At 47.7% G+C, this 20,636-nt stretch overlaps 1 protein-coding gene across 1 annotated transcript in view; it reads left to right on the top strand.

The window, feature by feature from the left end:
• The window catches only part of LRRK1 (leucine-rich repeat kinase 1), a 76,803-nt gene extending 58,939 nt beyond the window's left edge, over window positions 1–17,864 (top strand). The window contains exons 23-33 of the mRNA XM_009584494.1: window positions 632–881; window positions 2,317–2,483; window positions 3,520–3,717; window positions 4,393–4,670; window positions 4,862–5,056; window positions 5,844–5,995; window positions 7,581–7,698; window positions 9,087–9,203; window positions 14,249–15,084; window positions 15,667–15,768; window positions 17,663–17,864. Coding sequence (XP_009582789.1) covers window positions 632–881; window positions 2,317–2,483; window positions 3,520–3,717; window positions 4,393–4,670; window positions 4,862–5,056; window positions 5,844–5,995; window positions 7,581–7,698; window positions 9,087–9,203; window positions 14,249–15,084; window positions 15,667–15,768; window positions 17,663–17,840 — 2,591 coding nt within the window. The 3' untranslated portion in view covers window positions 17,841–17,864. The remainder of the gene's footprint in view (window positions 1–631; window positions 882–2,316; window positions 2,484–3,519; window positions 3,718–4,392; window positions 4,671–4,861; window positions 5,057–5,843; window positions 5,996–7,580; window positions 7,699–9,086; window positions 9,204–14,248; window positions 15,085–15,666; window positions 15,769–17,662) is intronic.
• Window positions 17,865–20,636: the final 2,772 nt, after the last annotated feature.

Here is a 20,636-nt window from a genome sequence, read left to right as displayed (position 1 = left end):
GAGCCCACAGTGACCGCGTTCCTAACTTGGGTGCTGCAGGTGAGTGCTTATTCCTAGCCTGCACCTGAAGCGCTCAGCCTGAGCGCAGCGAGCCATGCCTCCCAGTCCACTCCCATTCCCGTTCCCATGCCTGCTCTCCGCCTGAAGCCATCTGGCAGCTTGCGAAGCAGACGTGGTTGGGCCTCCTGGGCAGCCTCGCAGCTGCCATTCTTCTACTGCACGGTCATGCCCTTTAGCATACACAGTGATCCCTGTATGCAGTTCACATAAAGACACTCAGCAAGTAGGAGGTTCTCTCCAAGGCTTTATTCATATACTTCTAATTTCTACTGGTCCTGAATATATTTCTTCGCAAGCCTGTGCATTACCTGTGACCAAAGCAGAGTAGCTGTTAAGTTATGTCAACGGTCCTGTCTCGTCAGTACTGTCCCTGCTATCTGTGTGTACTTTGCAAAAAGCTATTTTCTTATTCCAGTCAATACACTGGAATAAACTGCTGCTTTTGTGAGTGTGACCGTTTTCAGCCAGTGCACCAGGTAATGACTGTAGACATTTGAATGCACTAGGAGCTGTTGTTCCTTCTCAGTTTGTGTGGGTTATGTTGTTTTCTCTTTGCTTGCTTGCTTTGAAGCACTCACAGCCACTGAGAGTGATGGCACATTGCTGATGGAGCAGTATGTGCCCTGCCACATCTGTGCAGCTTCCAAGCCGGAGGAGGATGAGTGTGGCGAGAAAGCAGAGGACGCGCAGTACTTTAACATGGAGGACTGTGTCCTGACTGCCATTGAACTGGACTACATCACATGTCCTAACCACCCTGACATCCCTGTTTCTCTCCAAGAGCTGGTCCCAGAGCTTTTCATGACTGATTTTCCTGCCAGGTAATGTTATTTGATAGCCTTTGGTTAAGTTTCAGTATACCTAGGTAATTAGGTTGAATTTTTTTCCTAAGTCATCTCTGCTAGAGAAACATACTCACCACAGGAAACAAATTCATCCACTCTCAATCCCTGCTCTGGCAATTCATCCTAAACTGCACTCCTGGTGGTCAGCACACTTGCTTAGACAACTGCTGTGTGCTGACCTGAGTCATCACTTCGGGGGTTCCTTTAAGATCACTGTAGTGCAATGTGAAAGTCCCTTTTTAAAGCCACAGCTGTCCTGCATTGCCCAGTACTTTGGCCAGAGCTTTCTGTAGTTGGAGTCTTTCTGGGACCCCGGAAAGGAGATTTTAATACGGCAAAACCAAAAGGAAGCACTGCTACGTCAGTTTTGAAGAGCCTGTAGGTGAGTGAATTTACAGAGACACCACTGGAGAATTCACATTGAGTTGAGGCTCCTGCTTGGCTGAAGACTGTTAGATGTGTTGTAGTAGTGTGGCAGTCCTGAACAACTGAAACAGCTCTTCCTCACCCATAGCAGCACTGCCAAATCTTTAAGCTGCTTAACTGCATTCCCAGATGCAGTTAAATCAGTCTTATACCCCTTATTACTTAGTGTGTAGAGCAAGAGACCTCCTGACAGCAGGCAGGACAGGAGACCAATGTCTCTTTCGGTTCACACTCTCTCAGACCTTTCTGTGCCCGATGCAGAGCCATGAGACCTCTAGACCAAACTGTGTCCTGTTGGCTGCTGTCAGAGCTTTCTGTGCTCCCACTGGCCCCTGTTCCTTTTTTGGGGTCATTTTACAGGGTATTCTGGGCAAACACCCCATCAACCCGTCACGACAGCCCTCCTCACAGTGCTATCTCCTGGAGATTTATTTGACTGGTGCAAGGCAAGTGGAGATGTTTGAAGTGTGAACAGCTGTAAAAGTAGTCTCTGGAAGAGTGGGGAAATGATGAATTGCAGCCTGGGAACAGTAAGGTGATTTGAATAATCAGGTTTCAGAGTGTGGGGCTGTTCATAAACGTCCTGTCCTGCCTCAGTGGAGGAAAGAGGAACAGGAGGTAAATGAAGCAAAAAAATCGTTAATACAGAGAAATGGTACAAATACGTGTGCCTGTGTCATCTGCTTGGAAAAGGAGCTTATGTGCTTTCCAGATCTACTTGATTCTTACGGGATAAATTGCTGCAGTAAAAAGCCTTTTTTGTTTATTTGCCCAAGTTACTTTTTTCGGTGAGAAATCTGTTGTACACGAGCCAGCATAGAGTACATTGAGATGACCAAGGTAGTTTAGGTGATCCAGTCCTCTCAGTAGATAAGACAAGAACCTATTAGGGATTTGTGAAAATGGACATTACATTAAAAACATGAATTTACAGTGTTTTTGAAACTTTCCTTTTAATTAAAAAGCCCCAATCTCTTTTTGGCAGACTGTTCCTGGAAAATAGCAAACTGGAATGCAGTGAAAATGAAAACAACGTTCTTGGCCAGGGTGGAAGTGGGACCGTTATATATCGGGCACGATACCAAGGAAAACCGGTGGCTGTGAAGAGATTTCAGATTAAAAAGTGCAAAGGTTCTCTCACTTCAGCTGCAGGTACGGTACACAGAATCGGTGTCGGGAATCGGCTCTTGCAGCCTGCAATCCCAAGCTAAGACCAAAGAGCCTTCGCTCTCCGAAGTGCTGGCAGCACCTGTTTAAATACAGCTTTGAAATATATAGCAAAATTGATGTGTTTCCATGGAGGAGGAGGATACGTCTTAAAGAGTCCTTCACGAAAGCACTTGTAGGGATGAAGGTCATGGTCACTGCAGGAAGCTTCTCTCCTGCAGGTCAATGGGTGGACTATTAGGGTGCCAAGGCAGAGCTCTTGATTGGGGTGGGAGGCAAGATTTCATCTCCTGTTCCCAAGCTATTTGTCAATGAGAAGTGTGGATTTGCATGGGACTTGTGGGTCTCCACCTTTGAATAAGTCTTTTACTCCATCTGTGCCAGCAGCTACAGAAAGCAAATTGGAAATCCTTCTCAGCCTGCCAGCTCCTCCAGGCAGGGACAGGCTCTCGTACTGCACGTGCCGGCTTTTGAGCACAGGTTTCCAGCAGAGCCTCAGTCCACGGACAAAGGAAAGGGGAAAGTGCCTCACTTCCCTCATTCTTGTCAGGGAAGGATGCAGTGAACCCCTGAGCTGTGGAGGAGGCCAGCTGCTGTCCCAGGGACAAATAACCTTTGGAAAGACCAGACCTGCCTGAGCAGCCTGTGGTGTACCATGGCAGAAGGACAATTACTGTGAAGGGTCCCTCTCAGAGTCCCTGCTTTAAAAAGCACAGCAGGAGTTTTCCAAAATCATCCAGGTGGTATACGAGAACAGAGTGTGGCAGACACACTCGAGGTTGGTGTTAAAGGACCAAGGGAGCACTTGCTTCCTGAGGCAGCCGTATATATCCTGCTTATAGCCAATGTCTGTTAGTGGCTCATGCATCAACATGAGGATGCAACTTAAAGCCTTGCTGTTGGCACAACCCCACAAGCTGCCTTCCTCCTGCAGCATTTGCTCAGTGATTAGCACCTTCCAAAGAATTTCTGACTTAGTTTCTCAGCTGGGAAGTGAGAAGGGGTTTGTGTGTCTTGCCAGATACCATGCTGAAACACCTGAGAGCCATGGACGCCATGAAGAACTTCTCTGAGTTTCGCCAGGAGGCCAGCATGCTCCACTCGCTGCAACACCCCTGCATCGTCTCCCTCATTGGCATCAGCATCCATCCTCTCTGCTTTGCCCTAGAGCTGGCCCCTCTGGGCAGCCTTACCACTGTATTGTCTGAAAACTCCAAAGGTAAAAACAGGGTCTCCTTCCTGGGAGAGCTCACTCTCCGAGTCATGGTAGTGACAAACGGTCAACATTTAAATTACTGCTAGTTTTAATGAAGGGGATTTTTTTCCAGACTAGGGGAAGTGGGAGGGATGGAATTGCTCTTAAACTGTGCCTTTGGGAACCTAGTAAAAATTGATGCTCGGGATTTTCAAAACTACTTTGTAGACCTGGATTTTCAATTTCTCTGCAAATTATTAAGAAGTGCATCCCACTTCAGTGCTGCATGGGTAATGCTGTGTTCTCCCCCCTGCAGATGGGTGTCTGGCACTCTAAATTCTCTCATAATTATCTGTATTTCTGTCGCTGTCAGATGAACGACACTAATTCCAATATAGGTTGAGGGCATCTGACCCTCTTGGCACCTTGGCTTTGTGTCAACTTTCAGTCAAACACTAATTTTCACCAGAAGATTTAGGGGTCTAGAAGTGAAAGGGTTTAAAAAAAGGATCTAATAGAACTGTCAGACGTGTATAGTAACACGAACAGTGTCATTTCAAATCGTGGCATTGAGTGATGTTTTAAAAGGCTGTTAGTTATTGCTTTGGAGTTTAAAAGAGACAGAGAAAGGTAAAAAAAAAAAAAAACCGTAGTTATTGCAATTACAAGAGCTGAAGACAGTATGTTCCTTTGTGCCAGGGTCTTCCTTTGTGCCGCTGGGACACATGCTGACACACAAAATAGCGTATCAGATTGTAACAGGCCTTGCCTACCTGCATAAGAAGAACATCATCTTCTGCGACCTGAAGTCGGACAATATTTTGGTGTGGTCCTTGGACGTCAAAGAGCACATCAATATCAAACTCTCAGACTACGGAATCTCCCGGCAGTCATTCCATGAAGGCGCGCTTGGCGTGGAAGGCACGCCGGGCTACCAAGCTCCTGAGATCAGGCCTCGCATAGTCTACGATGAGAAGGTAACTGTGGTGTGTCCACGGGCACAGCCCCTGCGTGACAGCGGTGGGTGGCTGGCTTCGTGCATGGGGCTGAATTCCCTTCTACATGCGTGGTGTGCAGCACTAGCTTTCCCACCACGGCCTTCCTCGCTCTCCTCTCCACTCACTAAGGGAGGTTTGCCCTGGTTCTTTCTCTCTGTTTCTGGCTCTAGGTCGACATGTTCTCATATGGGATGGTCCTGTATGAGCTGCTGTCTGGTCAGCGGCCTGCGCTAGGACAACACCAGCTCCAGATTGCAAAGAAGCTGTCTAAAGGGATCCGTCCTGTTCTTGGGCAGCCAGAAGAGGTGCAGCTATGTAGGATGCAGGCACTCATGATGGAGTGTTGGGACACTAAGCCAGAAAAGGTACAAGACAACCCTCATGACCAGTGTTTTCTGATTGTGTAGCTACAGGGGTCTGGCAGCCCCCTTCACACAGGAGAGCTAGGCTTGGTCTGGGCACAGCAGAACAACTCGGTCTGATATGGCCCGGAACTTCTATTGACTTAAATGAGAGTTTTATGAGTGAAACAATGGCCTTAGATAGCTGTGGTGACATGAAGGTCTCTTGACATCAATGGCAGTTAAGCTATTGATTTCACCAGGGCAAGATGTTACCCATAATTTCTAGAAACAGCTACAGTATCATGCTGTGAGTGTAACTAGAAAGACTTCGAAACCCCGCGATTATAAAAGGTAGTATGAGGAAGGAAAGGGTTCAAAGTACAAGAAAAGGATTATGCTGCATTATATTTTTCATTAATTACAAGATGGCGTTTCAGAGCTGTTGTCCTTCAGAGGTCACCTTGACCGACAAACAGCTAGACACTGTACTGACAGTGGGTCAGCTTCCAAAATTCATAAACCTGAAGAAATTCATCAATAAAATATGTAAGAGAAACATAGACCAAACCGTGGAAGTACAAAAGAGGTTTGGCTTCAGTGTCTGGGATACAGACGATGCTAAGAACCAATGAGGTAGGATTTATAAGGAGAATTTGGTGCAGACTTGAGAACATAGCAGAAGCATTTATTAAAGAAGTCCTACTTCTTGGCTCTCTAGCTTAATAATGATTATGATGTTTCTTTTATTTCATCTGGACTTCCAGCTGTCTTGTGTGACATACGTCTTTCTCTTTTCCTTTCCCCACAGCGTCCACTGGCCATTTCTGTGGTAGGACAGATGAAAGATCCTACCTTTGCAACATTTATGTACCTGCTATCCTGTGGGAAGCAGTCTTCCTTCTTCTGCTCCCAAAGACAGGAGTACAGTGTGGTGTTTTGGGATGGGAAGGAAGACACCAGGTAAGACGGCTCATATTGGTAACTTCTTTCTTTTTTTCTTTTTAAGTAAAAATCCTTCAGCATCTTCACTTATGCCTCTGGGAGGAAGGTAAAGAAGGTGAAAGTGAATTTGGGTGAATGCCAAGAATATGGTGAACACTGTTTTCCCAAACTCTTTTAATTGGGAACAGTGGTTGCTTTATAAAGGATATTTAATGAGCTTAACTCTGCTTCAATTAATATGAGGAGAAGATTAGGGCAGTGTAATGATTCACACACAGAGGATGAAGCATTTGCACATGAGAACAGACGTGTTCTGCCTTTCCTAATGAGGCCATTTAATACTAAACCTTTCCTAATTGAGACTGCAGCTCCATCTCTCTTCTGCAAAGCAATTAAGCACATGCTTAAATCCTATTGAAATCATTGGGAGTTAACCACATGCCTGAAGCTGTGTGTGCATCCAAGTGTATACTTCCAGTAAAATGTGTGCTATACTGAATAGGCATGTGCTTTAAATGTTATTAAATTGTGACTGAGATGATAGTATTTTGCTCAGCCACATGTTGACCCATGGCTAGTTAGGTTTATTTTTATGGATGTTACTGATTTTTATAGCCCCAATCTTATTTGGAAAGATTCACAAACTGATCTGAAATCTAGATTAATGTGTTCATTATTTGTAAGCATTAACCTAAGCAAATTGTTCATGAACTATTTGCTTTGCTGTTTGTGGTGCCTGGTCAGTCGTTCAGTGCAGACAATATAACTATTCCTGCTAAAACTGGTGAAACACATGGGACTCACAGATGTATTTTGAATACATGGATGTTGTCCAAATATTCGCAGCAATATATCTCAGTGAATCTGCTTCCTGACTGGACAATCTACTTGCTGGAGACTGCTGAATAACAAATTACTTATATGTGACAGATTTCAGGATGTGTAATTGCTTGTGCCACAGTTGATAAAATATCTGGGGCTCACAGATGTGATTATGAATATCCACTTATTGTTCACATGCCTGAAACCAATAAACTTTCCTAAATCCCAAGCAAACAAAATCCTTTTAGTTGCAAAAATATTAATTAGTCGTATTTATAAATTATTTTATCAGGTTACAGATCTCTGCTCTTACTTGGAAGAATCACGATCTTCTGTTTATGTACTAGAATAAGTAATGAAGCCAGATAATACTGAGGCAGTGAACTTGGAGAACGAGCACATGTTCTCTTGACAACCAAATGGGCAAGATGGGCTAAGACCTCCCAGCTATTAATTACTGCTGTTCGGCTGGAGCTATTTGTCTCACAGCTGAATTATAGTAACAGACCACATAAGTTCTCCTAATTCATTTCCGTGCAAAGTCAGATAGCTGAGTTTAAATCTTCACAGAAGCAATTGCATATCTGCTCCCTGAGGAAGAGCCATGGCACATCTGTATTTCTCTTCCTTTAAAACAACCATTTGGAGGGGTGTAGATCCTTGCAGCATTGACCACATCTGGACAGTTGTGTTACGGCTTAGCCAAAAGTGCTGAGTACCGTCCTGTAGCAGTTTTCAGGCTGAATGTTGGCTACAGGAAATTGTTATTTGCTCCTTTCAGAAACTATACGGTGGTGAATCTGGAGAAAGGAGTCATAGAAGTGCAGAGGATGAGCTGCCCAGGAATGAAGCTATGCTGCCAACTAAAATTTCAGAATGCCCTCTGGGCTGCCACCGAGGTGAGCGTTGCCCGTGCTTCAGTGCCCCGCTCAAGAGGGGTCTCGCTAGAAGATGAAGAGAATTAAATTAGTAAAGCTAAGAGCATTTGAGACAATGGGCATCTCTGATGAGCAGCGTGATTTTGCTGTCTCTGGGTGTATTGTTTCTGCCTATTACTTAGCTGCTACCTAGATCAAAATCGTGCCTCCTGGTGTTCAAAGCGATCGTGGGAACCTCGACTTTCCGAGACTAAACTCTCCGGATTGTAGCATATCTGTACCCAGGGTTTCATCTGGGAAATGTCCTTATCTGTAAGCGATAATGGGAAGCAGTGAAAGAAGCCGTGCGTTTAAGGGTGGGGTTTTGAAAGAGGCCTGAGGGATTTGAAAGTTGGTGGGAAAAGGGTACCCAAGTTTTGTGTTCACCGTGGAAAACTGCAGCTAAAAAGAAAAGAGTGAGAGAGCATGGCTGGTTTATCCCCCAGAGCCCGTGTCCGCCCACCAAAAAGGCCTGTGTTAAGTGTCAGCCGGTTCTGACACAAATCGTTTGACTCAAAACAAACAAAAAATAGCTAAAACAAACTGAAATGTTCCTGAAGTTCAGTGTTTCAGAGAGGGGAAAAAAGGCCACACTTGCTGAATAAATAATTTATGTTGGTTAATTCACTCCGCCCTAGCATGGATGCTGGAACTGAGTGAGAGTATAGATCTTTTTTTCCCTGTAGGAAAATAAGACAATTTGACTTTTTCTGTTCCCAAATTGGGGTAAAGTTAAAATACTCCTATTTTTTCATAACAAGAAGTATAGAAAAATTACAAATCAGAAATCTTAAAGCATTTTATATCCCATCTTTTTGATCAAAATTAAATGTGTTGCTATTCCCCAAACCGGGTGCTCTATGTCAGTTTAGTAGATCACGAGTTGTAGAGCAGGTGTAATTCCACATACAATATAATACTAGCTTTTCTTGAATTGACAGATTAATGCAAAATAACATACAACATGTTTCAATTGTCCTGACATGTTTGGGATTTGTTGGGGTTGGGAGAGACCTGTCCCTTTAATTTATTTTTGGAAGAATTTTAAAAATTAAAAAAAAAAAAACAGAGTCAGGGTTGTCAAATGCTATTTTTAGATGTGGTGATAAAAAACCTATAGTGGTGATTTTGGTGGCGTTTGGACAGTGCATATACTGCCCACAGCTCATTCTGAGGAAGGCAGTACCTGCTTTCTACCCGCAGACAAAGCAAATGCTCCCCAGGGAAAACAAAGAGAAATCCAGGCTTAGGACATCAAAAAATACAAGTGAAAACTAGTTTTGGAACCAATTTGATCTTGTTCAGGTATCAAAATATGAAAAGCATGGAAGATGATTGAAATTTATAGAATTTTATGTGCTCTTTCACAGGACCAGAAGATTTCCGTGTACAGGTTGCAGGGCATGTGTCCTCTAAAGACTCCGCAGAAGGGTTTAGACACTCCTGCTACTGTGAGCTGCTTTCTAGTAATGCCTGTTGTCAAAAAGGTAAGGAGGAACCTAAAGGAAAAGGGACATTTGTGAGACTAAGCCGTCTGCTGCCAGACCAAGCTGCCAGAGTTTGCGCGGCTTGTCACTAGCTGGTGTTGAAGGACTTTGCAATGCCTAGGAACATTTTGGCAGTGCGAGGAGAAGGTTTCCAGGTCTTTGTGCCTCTGCCAGAAGACAGAGGTGTGGGCAAGAACCTGAGTCAGGGGACCAAAGCTGGCACTTCCAAGCCTGCTGGGAAAATAGTCAAAATAGATCAAATTCCTCTGCAAGGAGGTTTTCCAGCTGTGTTTCCACATCACTGGAAGACAAGGTTTAGGCTGATCAAGCAGAGTAGAGGGGACATGAAACAATACTTAGAATGGATTTGTTAACTGCTAATGCAGGACTTGGGTATATCCTTTCTCTGGTACCTACTCTTTTCCTGGTGTGTGTGCATGCATGCTGTCATTTGTGTGCACAATCATCTTTAAATATTATCTAGGCTCAGGCACACTTCTTTTTTGGTTTTGAATGAGAACACTTAGACAGTACAGCTCTTATGGGCAATATGGGTAATTACTCTTATGGGTAATACAAAAGTTATATACTGTCTGTCTAGTTCTGGAATTGCTAACATCCAGTTACTGGCAAGAGAAATCTGACATGACTGCCTATTGCGGGCAAGTCTTGGGAGATGTATAAAAACTGTTTTCGAGCTAAATTACCTCCGGTTTGCTTACAGCCACCTCAACTAAGAACATATAATTATGTTCCAACGTTATTGGTAGCTGTGTAGTTTTTGCAAATGCCAGCAGACTGGTATGTGTCTAAAAGCCCAATATGGAGCAGCTCTCGGAGAGACAGTGGAGCTGTTTTATACCACATGCCCATTCTGCGTTATTGTCCATTTCTGGCTCATTTGCTTGGACTGCTGCATTGCTGCAAACTGAATCCGAGGCAGATGGTTAGTGTAAGGTGTACCGCTTCACTTCCAAACATGGTGTAAGTAGGACTGAAGTAGGGCATAGATCTAAAGTTGGCACAGGAATAAATTTCACCCGCCGGGAGGCTGCATCTGTCAGCTTTCTTTGGCTCCCAGACCTGCAGCATTTCTCCGCTGTGGAGTTTCATTTCTGATGTGTAGGGCAAATTTCTTTTTCATGCTGCCTGAGGTCTTGTCCAGGACAGTCGAACGAGTCTTTCACTTTCAGCTTTTCCACTGTCATACAGCTTGCAAAGCCATTCCTCAGGGGTTACGAGTGGCTTTATGTCTCCTGGTTTCTATTTTCAGTTTGTGGCTTGCCTAGAAAATGTCATAAATAATGCCAGGCCCTACAATAGTAATATTGAGTCTAGACACCTCCCTTCCTCCCCCGACCCTACCCAACCTTCCAGAAATCCACATCCCTTCAGCGCACTCCTTAGTTTATTGGACTTTCTTTTTCCTCTCTCCTTTCTATGAATGAGTTTGGCAGTGAAATAGCCAGAGCAGCAGCCATAGGGATGTGCAGACCAGGTTGGCAAGAAGCTAAACCGTTTTTCGAAACAGCCAGTTCTTCCAACAAAGCTAAGTGGAAAGCTTACACTGGTCAAACTCACTGTACGGCGCAGCAAGCTGTATCAGAGTTATCACATAGTCATTATTGTCCAGCAGAGAAGAGAATTGCTCGCATTTCCCTGGGAAGAAAGCCTTTAGCTGATGAGATGTGAGGTAACTAGCAGTCAGAGAATTGCCGAGGGATGTTGCTGGGAAGGGGAATTCTTTACGACTGCCTTGGGAAGACTGATCCAAAAGAAATAGTTTCCAAAACTTGGTTTCTCATCCAAAGGAAGCATCATGGAAATTTAAAAGCAGCAGAGAGAGGCCCAGAATCCAAAACTCACCCGCCAAGGAAAAGTCTTGTACAATTTAAGGTTTTTTGTTGCATGCTTTCTGTCACCAGTATCATTGTTTTTGGCAAACAATAAAATTTTCAGTAAATTTCCTTTCAGGAAAAAAAAAGCAAGCAAACAAACAGGTTAAAAAGAGCAAAACAAGATGTTTTCTGAATTGGTTTGCAGCATTCTTGCAAAGAGATGTTGAGGGAGAGAGAAATCTGAATGGGTGCAAGCCTCTGGCCTCTTGCAAAAACCTGGAACACGTGAAAACAAAAGCCGCATTTAAAGACTGCTGCCTGCCGCGGCGTTCGCTGCCAGCAGTGCCAGACCCTGCAGGGAAGAGAGGAGGAGGTGACCGAGGTTGTGGTGTCGGGGGCTGTATTTTTTTTTTTTTTTAACCTGCTCGCAGCGGCTGTCCTTGCGCTGTCCTTAGCTGTGAGGACAGGATGTCTGGAGCCAGCTCATCTCCTGCACATCACATACCGTCACAGCCCCACTCAGAGGCCTTCCTCCCTGGCACAGTGGGACTTCTGGCAGGACGGAGACTTCAAATGCAGTTTTGTTGCTATGTGTTTTTGTTGGCTCTTTGTGGAGCCCAAATGTTGAAAATGAATTCTGAGAAAGTTACTTAAGGTTTCTGAAGGCTGCTGCCCTGCCTGCCTTTGGTCACTGTTGTAATACCCTGATTCGGAGTTTTGCCTTGCTGCCCAGCTGCACTGGCACCTAATAAAGTCTGGTGAATTGGTGGCACCCAGGGGTGGGTTGCCTTTGCCATGTTTTTCTGTGAAATGGGTCACTCCCTTGTCTTGGTCAGGCGAGGGATGGCAGGTTGAGGACACTTCTCAGCATTTGAGTTCCTACTCCTCATTTCTTAAACAGAGAGATAACAACCGTGGCTGGATAGAAACAGGTCCCGATAGCCAAGGCAGTGAGTAATAGTGCCCCAAAGCATGAAATATCTTCCAGATTTGCTTCCACCATTGTGCTATTCCAGACAGGCTAGAATTTGGCAGGGTCGGTATTACCAGTAAAGCTGGGTGGGGATCGCTGACGCAGCTCTGCCTGGTTATGGTGCCGATTGCTCAGTGCCGGGGAAATTTGGCCTATGGAACTCAAAAGGGAATATGGATTCTGTTCTGCAGTAGCTGACACTAATCAAAGAAATGAAAATATTTTTTGTGAAGACTATGCTTGCATAATTCAGCATTTTCAAATCAAATGAGACAAAATTACAGAGATCTCTGAAGACTTTAATAGTGTCCTGTGTCACGCTAGGAGCAGTTCAGGTTGACATACCCACAGCATGGTTAATTTCAGATGTTCCCATTTCAATTTAAATTTTCCATTTTTCGTAAGAAATACCTATTGTGTATGGTCCTTTGGACTGGAAAAGTTGGACCATTTTCACCAGAGACATGTGGGCTGTTCTGCTTTGTTTTGTTCTGTTTCAAATAATTGAACTCCTTTCCAAAGAAAAAGTAACCCAAAACCCAGCTTGTGCAAAGCATCGTGCCATGTTCCAACCTATTGATGCAACTCCCTGGCAAACGCATATCCAGGAGCCTTTGCACCAGATCCGCGTGGCAGCAGGGACATGGCACCGAACACTGCAGGCCATTTGGGTTTCTTTTAATTAGTGGTTAGAGAATTGGGACAGGACTGAGTTAAAGTCCAAGTCCCATTTCACAACTTTCCACTTGCTTCCCTAGTTTTTCCCATTACAGTAAAATTCTGCTGTGATTTGGATTAGTCATACGGGCTCAGCACACTCATGGTTTTACTCATACTTTGTATGCAGATAGTGTCTTTTTGTCCAAGACTCTTAATGAGCCTTGCAAACAGTGCTATCAATTAAACTAATACTTACCCCTATGCTATCTGCCCCTTGATATCCGAGAGCAATTCAAGACACTGATTTTGGCCTCTACAGATTTAAGCAGCCCGGGAGCTATCTTCCAGGGCTGGCACAGCCAAGATCCCTGGAAGGGCACAGGCTTTCCCTTAATTTATGAGCAGCAAGGGGTGACGCCGAGTCCCCGTCCCATCTCGCAGAGGCGGGCAGCGCCGCTGGCGTCCCGGGCACGCCGGGAGGCAGGGCTTTCCGCCACGGTGGGGCTGCGGAGGGGTGAGGTTGTGTTGTTTCAGCTGGGGTTGCTCTGTCTGGTTCTGTTCGTTTTGCTTTGCTTTTAGTCCGGCCAGATTGTAACAGCAGAAAAAAAGCCCTGGGCAAAGGGTCTTTTTTTAGAATTTATTGCTCCACAGGGAGGAAATAGAAAGGCCTTTGAGGAAGGTATTGTTTTATCTGCTTCACAGATGGGGGAGTTTCTGGTACAGACCCAAGGTCAGGGGGAGTTTTGTTCCCGAGAGATCCATTGCCCAGTCTGTTTAACAGCATTTTGCACTGCTGTGATGAGCTGGAGGAGTCGGAGACCCAGCAAGACGTGGCCTTCTCACCGGCTCCCGTCCGTGGGATGTGACGGTATCCATCGCAGCAGTGCCGCAGAGCGCTGCACCTGAGCTCGATGCTGGCTGTGGCTCCCGCAGCCAACACATCTGTACGTTCAGGGGCAGGTTTTTAACTACCCGCAGAATTGTTCATGGCACTTGGCAGCCGCTTTGCTGAACTGCTGCTGCTTCTGTGCCCTCCGCTGGGATGTCTGTGAGCTGCCAGGGATCCCAGACGTGGAGCACGTCCCTGGGAGGAGCAGTGCTGTTAAAGTAGCAGACATTATTACTGTGTGCTGTTGTTTGTGAGAAGATTGTCTCCCTCTCTTTCTGTTTTTACTGCATTTCTTCCATTCCTCTTCTACCTACACTGACAGCAATAGCTTTACTCTCTTTTGGAAAAGAGCCGGGTTTCTACAGCTGGGTTCCTAGGATCGTGATGGCTGTCTCTGAACATACTCCAGCTTGAATTTGTTAAGCTTCAGGGCAGGCTGCCAGGTCCGTCTGTCCTCCCTTGCCAATAAAGAGAGAGGTAAAACTGGGTGAGAGGAGTATGGGTCTGCAGCAGCTTCTATGTAATGACTTCTTTTTATGTTGCTGTTATCACTGAGTGATTTGGGGCAAGTTACTAGTGTACTTGCAGAATTGTGAGAGACAGCCAGAGCCTCTGGGATTGAAAGCTCTTGTATTGCAGAGAAGTAAAGAATCCGGATAGCAAATCTGCTGTCTCTTTCTTGCAGAACTCGTATGTGGTACTGGCCGGCTTGTCGGATGGACTTGTAGCAGTGTTTTCAGTGTCCCAGGGCATCCCAGGGGACAGCTGCTCCTACCTGTGCTCCCACACGGCAAACAGGTCCAAATTCAACATTTCTGATGACGACCCCCGGCAGAACCCGTACCCCGTGAAGGCCATGGAGATCACCAACAGCGGAGCGGAGGTCTGGTACAGCAACGGCCCCGGCATCCTCATCATAGACTGCGCCACGATGGAGGTCAGCAGGAGGCTGGAGCCCTTCAGCCCGCCGTCGGTGATCACATCCATCGCCTGCAACTCCGAGTGTCACGGGGAGGAGGTGGTGTGGTGTCTGGACGATAAAAGCAACTTCCTGGTGATGTATCACGTTACCACCTACCAGCTCTGCGCGCGCTACTTCTGCGGCGACTGCAGCCCTCTCAGAGACATGTTTACAATCCAGCAGCCTTCGGCAGCCATCCCAGCTACAGCACCTATAAATCACAAAGCAATGGAGAGTAACCCGCTGGAGGACATGAGCATTACCTATAGCCCAGAGGTTGGCACCCAGATACTAAACCACCAGGACTCACTCACAGATTATTGCTCTATGTCTTCCTACTCCTCCTCGCCTCCTAACAGGATAACCCGGTGCCCCTCCAGCCTACCCAGCTCGCCCATGAGCTCTTCCAGTGCACCGCTCTCCACAGATTTTGAGGAGTCTGACAAATTTCATGAGCTGAAGCCTTCCCTGGATCACGATGCTATGCCTGCGGGTGACAACACACAGCATCTCCAAGCTGTCAAGATTCTTCCAGTAAAAGACCTCATATGGATCCCCAGGTAAGTGGGTCACTTATCAAGGCAACTTCGTCAAAATCTCTCCTGGGCTGAGCGTGAGATTGGCTCAGGCTAATTCAGGAACTTTTGCATTCCCAGTATGATTCACCTGCCCAGAAAGTCAAGTTATCATTAAGAAATTTTGTTCCCAGTGCAATGGTACATCAATTTTTCTACTCCTTTTTAAAGACATCTAGTGTTGGGTAGAATGGCCACATCTAAGGTCTGCAGGATTGATTTCAACAGAAGAGAAATGTGGGTGGTAAGACTCGAAGCCCTGTTTCCCCAGCTACTGAGGAAACAAAGAACAGCAGGCAGCTTCCTCACTCAGACACAACCCTGGCAAATCCTGTTGTCTCCTGTTGAGCTGATGGAAACCACTGATTTTGCCTGTCCCGGGGGCTCTCACTGTAGTGGATTCAGGATGCCCCTTGGTGACATCGCAGTGCCCCCTTCCCTGCAAAAGGTCACGTAACTGCCAGAGGGATTGGAGCAGAGAGGATGGATATCCAACATGGATCTTCCTCAGGTGTCGGCAGTCCCCACTGCTGAGTAGGTGTGACATCTCCCTCGTTTCTCTTCTAGGAGAGGAGGGGATATCATCGTTATCGGACTGGAGAAGGAATCCGGCACCCAGCGGGGCAGAGTGATCGCTGTGCTGAAGGCTGGGGAACTGGCTCCCTACGGGTGAGGCTGACTTGGCAGCGCCTGTCACACCAGTTCCCCGGGGCTCGAGGGGACTGGGTGGCAGAGGGTGGCTCTGGGGTCCCAGGGCTCTCAGGAGCTTCCTCTCTGCTTCCAGCAGCATCTGAGAAGCTCCCAGCCGGAGGAGACGTGGTTGCTGGTTGCACATCGAGGCATGTGCATGCTCTTATAGCATGGCAGATGGTGAGGGGAAGGCACTGCGACCACGGTCTGGTCTCCAAAAGCCACAGAGACCAAGTACCCCTGTAATGAGACAGGCAGGACCATCTTGCACAATGCAATAAACATCGGTCTGATCGTGCCTGGTGCTGACTCCCAGTGCTCTGAGGGCACCTGGCAGAAGATCGTTGGAGCTTGGCAGACTCAGGCCCTGCGTTAAGAACAAGAGGTGTATTTATGCAGAGCGCAGTGCTTGTCTGTGGCTGCATTGACGTGGATCAGGTTGACGTTCTGGCCCTAAATGAGCACCTTTGTGCTGTTAGCAGTGACGGGCCGGGGGAAGGCTCTGGGAGCACAGGGAAGAGCAGTTATATACATTAATTTAAAATGAACGAGAGTCCAAGTAAATAAACAGCTGCTAGAGAGATGGGAGTGGTCCTGCTGATCACTTAAATACCAGTCTGGGATTGTACTATTTATGTCCAAACGAATGGAGGTTAAGCAGTGCTAAGGATTATAAATGATCATTTATTACCACTGGGCAAACACAACAAGAGATCAAAGTGCTCCTGCCATTTCCTCTACTTGCTAACTGAGTGTCTATCAGTTAGTTGGGAGTGGAGTATTGTCTTTATTGTTCACGGGTACTCTTAGGTTGATTTTGCTTTACCCAAATTAAATGTGGAGTTAAGGCGAGGTGACACGGCCATCTCAGACTTGTCCTGCTTTGCTGCCTCGCAGCCTGGCTGGTTCAGGCACGGTGGCCGTTGACTTGCCCTGTTTTGCCAGCAGGATAAAGACCAGCCACTAGTGCCTGCCTCCTCCAAGCCCCTCCAAGTGCAGAGCCTGGTAGGGAGGCGAAGAAAAGAAGGTGGCTTCTTAGGGGCAGTTTGTGGTTAAAAACCATCTGCAAGGACAGCCCTTGTTGCCAGTGCTCCCCACCAAGGTCTAGGGGCCTTTCTGGGGAAACAGTTTGGTCAGTCTTCCCCCATGGGCTATTGGAGTGGTGGAAAGAGCCCAGCAAGGTTCCCTCAAACCCTGCAAGGACACAAGTGTTATCTTCTACCTGGCCCCCTCCCTCTGACGTGTCTGCAGGGCCAGCTTCAACTGCTCTTGTTTGATCAGGTAACATGCTCAGGGACCATGAAGGGACACACATGCAACACGATGCTGTCACGCAGGACTCCTTCTGCATGAACCTTGTGGGTCCCTGGGCTGTTGCCGTGGCCATGCCTGCTGATCGGGACTCGGGGTTCATACCCTGAGCAGGCAGAGCGGGGCTCCATCCCACTTCCACACTGCATTTCAGGCTGCGGAGGCTCTCAGCAGCCTGCTAGCTGTGGCATGATGTGGGCTGTTTTGAAAATGCCCAGCTGGCAGCAGGCAAAAGAGTCTGGATTTAGCAAATCGGGAGATTAACAGCAACTTCAAAATGTCACAGCAGACTTAAGCACCCACCTGCATGTTTAGGCACCTGGATCCCTTTAAAAATCTCTTCCCATGTCACTAAGCCGCTTGTTTTTGTCGTGACATAGTTTCTGATCCCTCTCTTTGTTACGCTCTCCTTTCTCAAGGATTTGCAGCTTATAAAAAGAGATTCAGTAGCTGGAAAGGAGAGCTTGTGAATCAGTGCCTCCCAGATGAGGGGTGGTGTGCTGTGTTAGCAGAGCTGCTCTCCACTGTAATGCCCTTCTCTGCTCTGTTCTTCCTTTCCCAGGACACTGGTGGATGCTGCTCTCACAGCAAAGGACACAGTTGTGTGCTGCTTTGAGAACGAAAACATGGAGTGGTGCCTGGCTGTCTGGAGAGGCTGGAGCGCCAGAGACTTTGACGTTTTCTACCAGGCCTACGAAGAGCTGGGAAGGCTTGAAACCTGCATGCGAAAAAGAAGGTAGTGCTTGTGGCGCTGGGAACCAAGGCTCGACAAAAGTCAGAAGCATCCCGCTCTGAGCACGCCTGGACTCCGAGAGACAGCCCCGGAGAGGGAGGGGACGAGGGGTGCGTGGCGGGAGCGTGCGACTGGTTTGCTGCTAATGAGCACTGTGGGGTTCCCACGGCTGGAGCCCCGTCAGGGCTTTCGGGGATTGAAGAAACCGGTGTGAGCAGGGCAGGGACAAGCCCAGGAGCTGGGCCATCTCTGCGCTCTCTCGCTCCGTCACACGGTCCCCTGCAATAGTCGAGAGCAGAAGGTGGAGGTGGCTGCAGTTCTGCTCATGCCTCTATTTCAAGTTTCTTCTCCCCCATTTTAAATTCCTTCCTCACCTTCAGCATGCACTGGCTGCTGCTGCTGCTTTTATAGTGTATATTGTCAGCCAGGAGAGCTGTGTTAACCTCAGCGGGCTCATTCCTGGGAGCCTGAGCACGTTACAGTCCCCACTGCCCGCTGGCCGGCGGTGCGGTTCACTGTGGGCTAATTCACCCTGCTCCTGGGGACATGCGTCTGCTGGAAGCCCTGCGCTGCGGGGCTGCTACCCCCATCCCTGCAAGTTTGTTAGAGGCTACTTCAGGTGTAGCCCCTGTTGTGGCTGCTGTGTAGAGACATCCAGGTGTAATAACCAGCAATAAGCTTTGGCTGGCCACTGCGTTTCTGGTTCCTGAAAGCTATTGTGGTTCAGTGTTACTGTGAGAGAGCCTAAAATAATCTGCCAGTAATACTGCACAATCTCAGTAAGTGAGAGAGCTATTTAATTGCACTGTTGCAAAGTCAATTGTAAATAGAGCTGATACAAAGCAAAGCCACTCGGTTTGACAGATACTTCCTGCTGTAAGAGAAGGGAGCCCCGTGACCAGGAAGGTTTATGAACTGTCTTTGCTTCACTCCTCTTTCTTTGGTAAATGCACTCTGGAGTATTGGGAACACAATAAGCTTAATTTGCCTGTGTATCTGTGCAGCTTCCGCTCACCACAGCTTTTATTTTATCTTCATTAGTGGCCTGGGATGATGTATTGGCTCTGAATACCATTGCACTTAGTTATCCCAAGCATGTACAGCAGTGTAAAAAGTGAGCCCGGCTAAGCACCCTGTAAAAAGGTGTACAGTTTGAATTGTGGACCTTTTTTTTTTTCTATCCCAAGAAACTTGTGTGAGCATCGGCAAGGCTGGCCAAGGCCGAATGGGCAGGTTAACCCTCTGGTTCACATTTCTGTTGCAGGCTGCTAAAATAATCCTTCTTCAGAAACAGAGTATATCTTAAAATAAACAGATTCCTCCCCTGCGTTGGTGGCACTTGTTATTGGCAACCCATGCCTGCATCAGCTGCAGAGTGTTAAGGGTTTGCAGCGTCTGATTAAAATGCACGTCCACCTGATGAGCGTAGCTTGAATCGGGTTTACAAGTACAGTCTGTCTCCTTACCCGGCCTTACCTGTCCCCGTGCCCCTGCGGCTCCTCCAGCGGCTCCCGGCAGGTCGTCCAGCCCCCCTGCACCCTGGTTTGCTATCCCTCCCCAGGCCAAGCTCTCCTGGCTGTTGTCTCAGAGAGGAAGAAGAGGCGGCTCAGCCCTTCACTGCCGCCGCGGTTTGACAGGCATTTTCACAGCTGCCCGGAGAGCTTATCCTGACTCAAGCTTAGCTGTGAAATGGCTGTATCTGTGTCAGGGCTAATTAACTGCATTTCCCTGAAACTGTGTCACCTACCTCCCATCCTGCTGCATAGCCCGAAGCCTGCACGTGCCTGCCGCGCACACCCGTCACCTGAGCCAGGTTTTAACCATCTCACGGTCGCCTTCTCCGGGTGCCAGACCCCTTTTACACACAAGTACTATTTCATGATCCTTGAAGCCCTAACAGAGGCTGTAAAACAGCTTGTACTTTCATTCAGCCTTGCAGGTTTTCTTTGAGAAAACACTATCTGGAATAGCCACAGCAGTTCCTTATCGTCCCTCTCGAGCAGAACATCTCGGGCACCACGCTGCTTCCAAAGCCGGTGTGGGGCCGTACCCCCATGGGCTCCCCGGCACCTTCGGGGGTCAGCCAGAGCCTCTCCCAAACCCTCGGTGGGCACCGGCCGAGGCCCCGCCACAGAAGGGGCTTTGTTCTGCTCGCCGCCGCGCGCTCCGGAGCTGTTATTGCACACAGCCATTGCGCACACCCTCCCCCAGACACACCGAAACGTCCCTGCTCCGAAAACCCTGCTGCCGCCCGCGCCAGGGTTGGGACGGCCAGGGAAGGGGGTGGGAGAGAAGCGAACATCGCTGCATGGTGACATGAGAGGTCCCTGCCACAGGGACAGGAGTGAGTGTGTCCCGAAACCACCTGGGAACAGGGGTTGGTTCCCGAAAGTGACTGAGAGCCTGAATGCTGCTACCCTGGAATCAGGACAAAATCCGCCCCTTCAGCAAACCTGAAACCTCGTTAGCATAGGCTCCATAAAGTAAGCAATGCACGTGCTGCGGGAATGAATCCCCAGGGGCAAAAATAAACAGAAATTAAAAACAAAATCAAAACCCCCGCCCGCCACCAGTTCAAACAGTTTAAGTGAGATTTCAATGCTCATTCCCAGCCCTTCTGCCAGCAAAGCCTGTTCTGCTCCGGGCGGGACCAGCAAGCAGGTACAGGTGAGGGGTGTCATCCATCCCCCTGTCATCCATCCCCCTGTCATCCATCCCTGGGGAAAGGGATGGGGCCAAGGCTGAAAGCAGGAAAAGCCCCACAAGCCCGGGAGCAAGGGGCTGCCTGAGCCCCAGCCGCTGC

Source organism: Fulmarus glacialis, unplaced genomic scaffold (genome assembly GCF_000690835.1).
Source record: "Fulmarus glacialis isolate BGI_N327 unplaced genomic scaffold, ASM69083v1 scaffold4999, whole genome shotgun sequence".
Lineage (NCBI taxonomy): Eukaryota > Metazoa > Chordata > Aves > Procellariiformes > Procellariidae > Fulmarus > Fulmarus glacialis.
Note: the sequence above shows the minus strand (reverse complement) of the source record. Positions and strands in the feature narration are given on the sequence as shown.